The 10,411-nt window shown below is 34.8% G+C and overlaps 1 protein-coding gene across 1 annotated transcript in view; it reads right to left on the bottom strand.

The window, feature by feature from the left end:
* Positions 1 to 428: 428 nt before the first annotated feature.
* Positions 429 to 10,411, bottom strand: part of LOC123545081 (denticleless protein homolog) — a 33,190-nt gene continuing 23,207 nt past the window's right edge. Inside the window, exons 14-15 of the mRNA XM_053538695.1 lie at positions 5,828 to 6,798; positions 429 to 5,473 (exon numbers count right to left, since the gene is read on the bottom strand). Coding sequence (XP_053394670.1) covers positions 5,411 to 5,473; positions 5,828 to 6,798 — 1,034 coding nt within the window. The 3' untranslated portion in view covers positions 429 to 5,410. The remainder of the gene's footprint in view (positions 5,474 to 5,827; positions 6,799 to 10,411) is intronic.

The following is a 10,411-nucleotide window of genomic DNA, read 5'->3' as shown; positions in this document are numbered from 1 at the left end:
GGACACAGGAAAAAAGTTAAGAGGTTGTAACTCTAAATTTAAGAATCTGAGCATATATTTTTTGAAAACAAACCATTGGTTTTGATGTGCTAACAATTTTGTGCGACTACAATTCCAAAACTGTAAGACAGACAGTTGAATATAGAAAAACTAATAAATTTCCATACTCGGGGCAGACACAATTACATGCCAGAACTTTTATCTAGAATGATGGTGGACTTAACTACACATTTGTATTTTGTGCATTTGCCTGTATAGTAACTGCAATGATTGAAAGGAATTTAACTGGGTACGCACTTGTTAAATTTTTCATCTCCAGTGGAGTATTTTGTTGCCTATCCCTTGAAGCCATCATGCATGAACGTTTACCTCTAATGATTCAAGTAAAAAAATGAATATACATGCATGCAAGGAAATAAACAAAAATATTTTGATTGAAGACAATTTATTTGTCTACTGTATAAAAATATACAGAATATAAAATTAACAGTAAGTAAAAATTAATCGAACACATTGGTGATAAGGCACCTAAAATCTTTGAACACAATTGGGTTACAATACATGATTTTGAAAGTAGGGAAATAGTTTTCAAATAAACAAATGACTCCTATACCTTGAAAAATTCTATGAAAATATTACAGAACAACAATTTTTGCCACACTATCATGTGTAAATGTATGTAATACTTTCACAAAATGATGTTATAATTCTCTGGACATATGTTAGTAATTAATACTAGAAATGTGTCACAGACATGGATGCCTCCGCAACATGAGAAATGTCGCTCACAAACAAAAAGAAGGACCCTTGGCCAAGGGAAGTTAATCTTAAAAAAAAAAAAATTCTAAGTCTACACAAAAATCCTTACCAGGTAGAGATAGGTCAAAAAAACATCTCAAAATTGTATGTAACATTCATGTTGTACTACAGAAAAGTGGTCTTGATTTTCCCTAAGACCAGTAATAAAAAGTTACAATATAAGCTTTTTATTGTAACAACAAAGGGAAGTAATTCTAAACTAGGGACCTGGGTCTTGCACATGACATTCTATCTCATGATAGTGTACAATTGAGCCAACTTGCATCAAAATCCCTCCATGCATGAAGATGAAATGCTGAGGACAAAGTTGTTCTTGTATGTCACCTTTGGCCTCTAAGTATGACTTGACCTTAGACCTAGGGACCTGATTTTGCACATGACACATAGTCTACCCGTGCTTCTTATTTGTGTCAAATTATTTTGAAATTGGACCATGTATGTCAAAGTTATGGACCGGACACGAAGACCACATTATCAGTATATATGTAGTGAAAATTAGCTTAGTTCAACCAAGGACTGTAACCTTGACCTTAGACCTAGGGATCTGGTTATAGTGCAAGACACTTTGTCTATCCATGCTTATCATTTGTGTGAAATTATTCTAAAATCGGACCATGCATGTCAAAGTTATGGCCCAGACACGAACATCACCCTTTCCCGAACACACACACACGGACAGGGGTAACACTATATGCACCCCTCCCCCCATTTTATGGCGGGGCATAAAAACTGTACATACATGTATTTAGCTATAATAAGCCAAGTAATAAATTGCTTGACATTTGCCATAACATTTAACAAGAGGGCCATGAAGGCCCTGTATCGCTCACCTGACCTAAAGATCATCAATATAAACATTCTGACCAAGTTTCATTAAGATATGGTCATAAATGTGGCCTCTAAAGTGTTAACTAGCTATTCCTTTGATCTGACCCCATGACCTAGTTTTTGACCCATCATGACCCAGATTCGAACTTGACCTAAAGATCATCAAGTTTAACATTCTGACTAAGTTTCAGGAAGATACAATCATTATGTGGCCTCTAGAGTGTTAACAAACTTTTCCTTTGATTTGACCTGGTGACCCAGTTTTTGACCCCACCTGACCCAGATTTAAACCTGACCTAAAGATCATGAAAACTAACATTCTGACCAAGTTTCATTAAGATATGGTCAAAATTGTGGCCTCTAAAGTGTTAACTAGCTTTTCCTTTGATTTGACCCGGTGACCTAGTTTTTGACCCCACCAAACCCAGATTTGAACTTGAGCTATAGATCATCAAGATTAACATTTTGACCAAGTTTCATTAAGATATGGTCATAAATGTGACCTCTACAGCTAGCTTTTCCTTTGATTTGATCTGGTGACCTAGTTTTTGACCCGACATGACCCAGATTAAAACTGGACCTTAAGATCATCATTAACATTCTGACCAAGTTTCATGAAGATAACAGTCATAAATGCGGCCTCTACAGTTTTAACAAGCTTTTCCTTTGATTTGACCTGGTGACCTAGTTTTTGACCCCAGATGACCCAATATCGAACTAATCCAAGACTTTATTGAGGATAACACTCTGATCAAGTTTCATTAAGATTGGACCAAAATTGTGACCTCTAGAGTGTTAATAAGCTTTTCCTTTGATTTGACCTGGTGAGCTAGTTTTTGACCCTAGATGACCCAATATCAAACTCGTCCAAGATTTTATAAAGGGTAACATTCTGACCAAGTTTCATTAAGACTGGGCCAAAAATGTGACCTCTAGAGTGTTAGCAAGCTTTTCCTTTGATTTGACCTGGTGACCTAGTTTTTGACCCTAGATGACCCAATATTGAACTTGTCCAAGATTTTATTATTGAGGGTAACATTCTGACCAAGTTTCATTAAGATTGGGCCAAAAATGTGACCTCTAGAGTGTTAACAAGCTTTTCCTTTGATTTGACATGATGACGTAGCTTTTGACCCCAGATGACCCAATACCGAACTCCTCAAAGATTTTGTTGAGGGTAACATTCTGACCAAGATTCATTAAGATTGGGCCAAAAATGTGACCTCTAGAGTGTTAACAGTCAAATTGTTGACGACGGACACAGGGCAATCACAAAAGCTCACCTTTGAGCACTTCATGCTCAGATGAGCTAAAAACTGAAGTCTGAAATAAATGAACACTGGGTAAGTTATCAACCATACTTGAAACTACGAATGTGTCCATAATGTGAAACTACAAATGTGACTTGTTGCAAAAGTTGTGTCTACTCTTAAAATAAACATTTATGCCACCTTATTCTCAACAGACATCCATGTACAAAGGTTAAAACAAGTGTCCATGACCTCTAAGGTAGGGTCTGAATGAGGACTGCACATGATGCATTGTCTTGTTTTAATATCCAACATACAGTAAGTTGAAAGGTATTAATATAATTTTCTATTTATTTTCAAATCAAAGTGTCATGTGAGATGTAGTGCTCATCTTACAGCTGCAACAGTGTCCATAGTCATTTCGGTCATTGACATGCATTTCACAAATGCAATGTTCAAGTTAAAAGTGATCATGTTAGATTAACATTAAACACAGCTTTGCCAGTTATAAACCACATCAAGGTTAGTAAACCTTCAAAATCTGTATTTTACAACAAAGTTCCGAATGAATTTGTTCTAAACATAATATCATAATAACAAGAAAGAACAGGACATCTTATTATAACAAAAATGTTTCTAGAATATCTGTAAAACAATCCTGACCGTTTCAATAAACACCATCATTTCAACTACAAACCTCTTCTAAAGAAAGCCAAATCAAACTATTTGTTATATATAACCCGATCTATTTAAAGACAAAGATTTTCAGTTTTACAACTACAGTCAATAGTGAAAACTAGAGTCACTTTTGATATTCTGACCACTGAAGACTACTGTGACTATGTGCAAATGGTGACAATATTAATGTATCAAGTACTACTGACTGTTGTTCAAGCCTCTTTTTCAACTAAATGATCTGCAGCCTTATTTGTTCTGCTAAGATTTTGTGACTTGTAGCAAGTTATATTTCTGGAAATAACATTGTATAATATTCTCCTCAAGAATCACCATCAGTACTATCTGAGAATATAAGCAGAATTAAAATCAAAGTGAATATTATTCCACCTACAGTCAATATGTACCTGTGAATGATCTAAGGACATAAATCAAGTAAGAACTAGCACTAAATAAAAAATTTCACAAGCAAATTCGATGAATTGGTATCCCCCGCCGAAAGGGTTTGTGGTCAGGAATGGCAAAAAAATATATCCGGCAAAAAGTTAAGGATGTTACCAAGAAGCAAAAGAAGCAAATAATTTCATTTGTCAAAATCAATTTAACAGAAAATGAATGCTATTTTTTGGTTGGGGGAGGAGGGGCAGCGGGGGTGACTGGGTGAGGGTACAAAACATCGATTATTGTCATTGATCATCGATGTTGATTATAATTATTAAAATATGGATGGAAAATTAAAAATGAAAAAAAAATAAAAATGGGGGAGGGGGATGACTGGGTGGAGGAGTGAGGTGGAGGAACAGTACAACTTTGTATGTTGATAAATATTCATGAAAGTCTGAAAAAAATAATAATAAAAAGGAAAGAATTTTTTTTGGGGGGGGAGGTTGGTCGGGGGAGGGGGTGTGACGAAAGCAAGGTGGTGACCATGTGTGGGTACACAACTTCACATGTTTATAATAAATGTTCACGGAAAAGAATGAAAGAAGTTTTATGAAATTCTACCAATTGGTTGGTTTGTTATGTACAAATCTGTAGATTTTCAAATAATTAAAGGGCAATAACTCTTAGGAAAATTGACAAATTGAAAAAAAAAAATGACATACATCATCAAAGTATGTTGATTCATATTTATTTTAAGTTTCATGAAATTCTACCAGCTTGTTACTGAGAAATGGCTGTAGACGTGGATTTTTCAGTAAATAAAGAGCAATAACTCTAAGGGAAATTGACCAATCCAAAAAAAACATGATGAACATCACTGCAGTATGTTGGTTCATATTTATTTCAAGTTTCATGAAATTCCACCTGCTAGTTACTGAGAAATGGCTGCGGACGGACATTATTGGGCATTTTTCATTAAATCAAGGGCAATAACTCTGAGGGAAATTGACCAATCCAAAAAAAAACTTGACGGGCATCATCGCAGTATGTTGGTTCATGTTTATTTCAAGTTTCATGAAATTCTACCTGCTAGTTACTGAGAAATGGCTGCGGACGGACACACGCACGCACGGATGCACGGACGTGACGGACGGACAACGCCATTTCAATACCCCCCTCCCGATTTCATCGGCGGGGGATAAAAGAAAATGTTAATAACACAAAAATATGAACTTTGCTTAAGTATCCCATCGCAAAGGTCACAGCTTTTCCAGAACAAATGTGTCAAATCACTTCACTCAAGATTCAGTTTTACCAGTCAAAAAAGCCAACATCAATAGCATCATTGTTGAAAAAGCTCTAAGTAAGCCATTTTACTGGAGTTCTACATGTATTCTCTTCATGGAATAATCTGTATAGACATTCAGTCATATCTGTCCTGTAGTTCATATCTATCACGATTTCAAAGCTGGTCGAGCAAAGAAAGATGTTATTGAGCGTACTCCATGCACAGGGCTCTGAAAATTATAACAAATTAATTACAAAATAAACTTAATACTGACATTGTTAGGCGACAATGCTAAGTAAGACTGTTTAAACAGAAAAGTCTGCAACTGTGACATTACCAGGGCTTAGAAACTGCCGGTTTCTGGATTTTAGACTGATTTTTAACTTTGAAATGAAAAATCGAAACACTGGTCCAGGAAAATGAACCATTTGATATTACACTCTCATACACTGTAACATATAACATAAAGCATTTTTGCTGCCACTGAAAAGATCAATTCCTAAACCAATACTATAAAGAAATACCATAATCATTTACAGTAATGAGCAGATTTATAAAAGAAAAGGTATCTTGTGTTAGTTACCTTGACTTTAGGTGATGATACTGGACTTCTCTCAGTCTCCTGTGAAGATTCAGTGCTAGAACTCTCACATAATTTATCCAACAGTTTCCCACGACATTTCTTATTCTGTGGACTCTGTTTTGCCATTTTCTGAATCCTCATCTGAGTTAACCAATCAACACCTTTCTTTTTGTCCTCGTCCATGCCTGTCTGATTTTTCCTTTGCGGTCCATCAACAACTAGATTTGGTAAATTAGCCGTCGGGGACTGATAAATATTGCTATCTAGTTCTTTCAATGAAATTCTGGCAGGAGATTGGATCGCATCTGTGAATACAACTTGTTTTTTGGCAGGACTATCACTAAATTCAGAGTATGAGTCTTTAAATAAAGTCTTTTCCTTTTGTGGACTGGGACTATTTTCTTTGTCTTCTGTTATCACATTAAAATTCTCACTGTCCATATCACTACCCACTCTTTGCTTCTTACATTTTTGTGGTGAAGTATCATCAACTAATTTTCTCTTACAAGATTTTCTTACAGTGGGTTTTTCATTTTCCTGAATGTCTCCTTTCACACTTTCTGCTTTATTGTTTTCTGCAAGTCTATTGTCTCTGCTACTGTCTCTTTCAGAGACTAGAGTTTCAAGTTTTTGTTTCTTAGCTGGACTGCAAGATGCTTCCTCGGATGCACTAGGTCCAGCAGCGGAATGTTCACTTCCTACACATCTTTCTGCCCCGCTAGACTGTCCTTTGCTATCAGCTGTAGGAGAAACTGTTTGGTTAATGCTGGACCTGAGAGTATCTGCACTCGGTGCACTGGCACTACGCTTGAGCCACATTTTGATGGATGGCGAGGGAGATGCAGATATGCTGGTCTTAGATTGTTTTGGTGTCACTGCTTTCACTGGACCAAATGGAAGAGTTGCTGACCTTTTCAAGGCTGACTTGGGAGAGCGCTTTGGTGTCTGGGGTCCAGGATCAACTGACGTTCCTGTCATATAACAAGGTGTTTGTGAGTAATATGCGATTAAACAACAAGTACCATAATGCATCTATCAAATTATCAATTCAACAAGAAGCAACACAATTAAAATTAAGCATCCCTCAGATGTATTCTTCTGCCCTTGACATTTATCATATTTGAAACAAGAGGGTCATGATGACCCTTAATCGCTCACCTGAGTATATTGAACCACATGTTTCAAATGGCAAAGTTTGAAACTGATGCTAAAATATTAGAAAGTAGATCAGTAGATCACATTTATGGTCACTGAAAGACAGTTTCAAGATTGGTGTGCAAAACTGTACATGTCATCCAAATTTCAAGGCTGGATCTTAAACTAGAGTGGTCACAAGCAAAAATTTACGCACAGACACACAGACGACGTAGACCTACTGACCTAGTTTTTGACCGCAGTTGACCCAGTTTCGAACTTGACCTAGATATCATAAAGATGAATATTCAAACCAACTTTCATACAGATCCCATGAAAAATATCGCCTCTAGATAGGTCACAAGGTTATTCTATTATTTGACCTACTGACCTAGTTTTTGATGGCACGTGACCCAGTTTCGAACTTGAACTAGAATTCAGGGTTCAAACAAAGCAGAGAAAATAAAATTCCCTGACCAAACTCCAATTTTCCCTGACTAAAACTTTCGCATTCTGGGATGCTTACCTGGTCATCTATTGATAGATGTGGCCTCCATAATTCCCCATCAGCCAACCCTTATTATGTTTCTTGTCATATTGATAACTAAAGGGTGTAAAGATAGTTTGTTCCAGTTTAACAGATCACTATATTATTTTAGTGTGATATAACAGACAACAAAAAAGGTCCATATTATTCACTAAAAGACTACCTATGATCAAATTTTGGATTTTTCTACTGTGTCCGTTCAGACAAATGTACAACATTCTATGAAAATTTGCCTATATTCATATATTTTTTTGTAGAAAATGGCATTTTTCACATAATTAACAGGGGTAGTCTACTTGTAGACTTAATAGCATATGTATGTTGCAATTTATTTAGAAGTGGTTCATTTCTTTTCACATTACAGTATTCGAGTTTGCATTCTACAAATAATGATTAAAGACTGACATGGAATAATTTAAAGCAGAAATGCCTGTTTATTTTTCAAAAGTTGAAAATTCAATACAATAAAAAATATTCAGCTTAAATGCCTCAACATATCAGTATTTAATGACTGAACAAATCTTACTTTACACATTTTTATCATGCTGATTTACTTTTTCAGCTGTAGCAAACTTTACTTACACCCTTTATACGTACAATGATATTAGTGTTTTGATTTCTTTTTTGTTTAACTTTCCATTTTTAATTGTTTTTCTATGATGCCAAGTAAGTCCTAATATCCACCCTAAGTATGCAATTTGTTTGCATCTTTTCTACATCTCTTAATCTTTCAGTCTTTCTCTGTTAGCTGAATTTTAAAATATTACAGGGTAAAATTAAGATGCTGCAAAGAATTCTATTAAAATAGTCTTTTACTTTTAACAAAATGCACCACTAATAACCATTCAAACTTATTAAACACTGAACTTCCATAAACATTTTTGCACTTGAAAACTAGTTTTGATCTTTACTAAGAAGAGTTGACCAGAAGACTAAGGTCTATCTAAATATGAAATAAATCAAAATAGCAATGTTTTTTACATTACAAACTGTAAGCAGTAATAGAGTCAGTGTACCCGGTTTCGCACTGTACGCGGTTTCGCACACCCAGCAAATTCATGTGCTTTGTGAGAATAAAGCAGAAAATTCAACAATTCTTTATTATTTCACAAAACTGAGTTATTCCCTACATAAATTGACACAAGGGGTCCATCCCCGCTTGAGCCTCATTCTGGTAAGTGCAGACGAAAACAATAACAATACTAATGGAGGCCAGTAGGTCAGCTGAAAAATATTAAATTTTATGAAAATAATGACTAAGCAAACAACAACAAGGTGTAAAATAAATTGAAAAATCACTTTTCCTTCATACATGTAGGTATTTACCTATTACTTTACCGAAATGAAAAATATTTCAACAGATATTGAAGTTCTCCCAACCTGCAAAATGACTTCAACTTGATTGTTTGCTTTACGTTTTTATTAAAACAGAGAACTTAATCGAATGACAAGACTTGTTGGGGTCTTTTGTGATTCAGCAGCTTCTATTGTTTATTTTTGTTTCATGTATTCAGCTGTTTTAGCCTTTTCTGCTTTAAGCAGTAAAAACAGGGTTTGGTCCCTATATTTCACTTTCATAACTGCTTTTTAATTTCACTTTCAGATGTTTTATTGGAAAATACATGTTTAAATTGAATAGAATAAATACTTAAAAAGTTAATTGAAATTTTTCTTTTGGGTAAATGTATTACTATCACTGATATCTATAAATAGCATGGTGTGCGAAACCGGGTACACTTAAATGCAAAAACTGGTCAAAATATGTTATCCGAATCAAGTTCACCAAGAAGTATGACTTCATTGAAGTGGGAAAGGAAAGTAAGCGTGTTTTAAACCAAAATAAGTGTATTTATTAAAACATGTAGAGGTAAATTCAAATTTAATCATTTTTGGCTAAATAGGAAAGTATTCTTAGGAAATGTGTGCGAAACCGGGTACACTGACTCTACAGTACTTTGGGATATTTTCGTCATGGTTAATTTTTCGCCTATTTCGCCACCAATATGAAGTGGCGAATATATAACGCTTAAAAATATACCCATGTCCAAAATATACCTATACACCATATTTATAAACATTAGCACTACAATACCTGCTATTATCTACATGCCTATTGATATATATTTTCCGTCGGTTAAGCGAAGCGAATTAGGCGGGAAATATTTTCCTTGAATAGGTATAGATCTATTGTTGTATCAGGCCAATCAAAATCTTGTTTTGATGGTTGTTTTGTTGGTAGCCTTAGTAACGCTGGTAAGGCAAGTTATCGTGCCGATTGTTGTGATTTGTATGGTCATTCAGCTTTGGGCACCTATGCTTACAAACAGATTATTTTTTAAATCTAAATCACGGGAAATTATTTGTTACTTTATTTAAAAATGTTTATATATATATATATATACATGAGAAGTGAATGTTATGCATGTTCAATCATTGAATTGATATTTATGAATTGAATGGTATTTGAAGTTGTTATATGATTCATGTCAGTATTTTCTTATATGTAAATGTAATGGATATGATAATATTGGAAGAAGAAACAATGTAAGCTCATCGTGCCCAAGTGCTCATTACATATTATACAATATATGAAGCATATTGTGTTTTTGTTCTTTTGGTACAAAGATCTGTGTAGGTTTAAGGAATGCAAATACCTGACATTGGGTGTGAAAAGATAACTGCTTTTGTGTTACCTGTATTGTTACAAAAACGAAAAACCCGAGATTTTCTCACCTTGACCAATTTTTATCAAATCTATTGAATATGTGTAGTTGATAATTGGCAGTTTTAATTTTGATACACTTACTGTATAGTACAATGGTTGTCACAGTGTGAAAACAGACATGTCTGTTCTCAAATATTGTCAACCAAAAAAAAGAAGTTCTTCTACCAGTAGAAAAAAA

The sequence above is a fragment of the Mercenaria mercenaria genome, chromosome 1, assembly GCF_021730395.1.
Source record: "Mercenaria mercenaria strain notata chromosome 1, MADL_Memer_1, whole genome shotgun sequence".
NCBI classification, from domain to species: domain Eukaryota; kingdom Metazoa; phylum Mollusca; class Bivalvia; order Venerida; family Veneridae; genus Mercenaria; species Mercenaria mercenaria.
The sequence above is the reverse complement of the archived record's forward strand: the minus strand, read 5'-3'. Positions and strand labels throughout refer to the sequence as shown.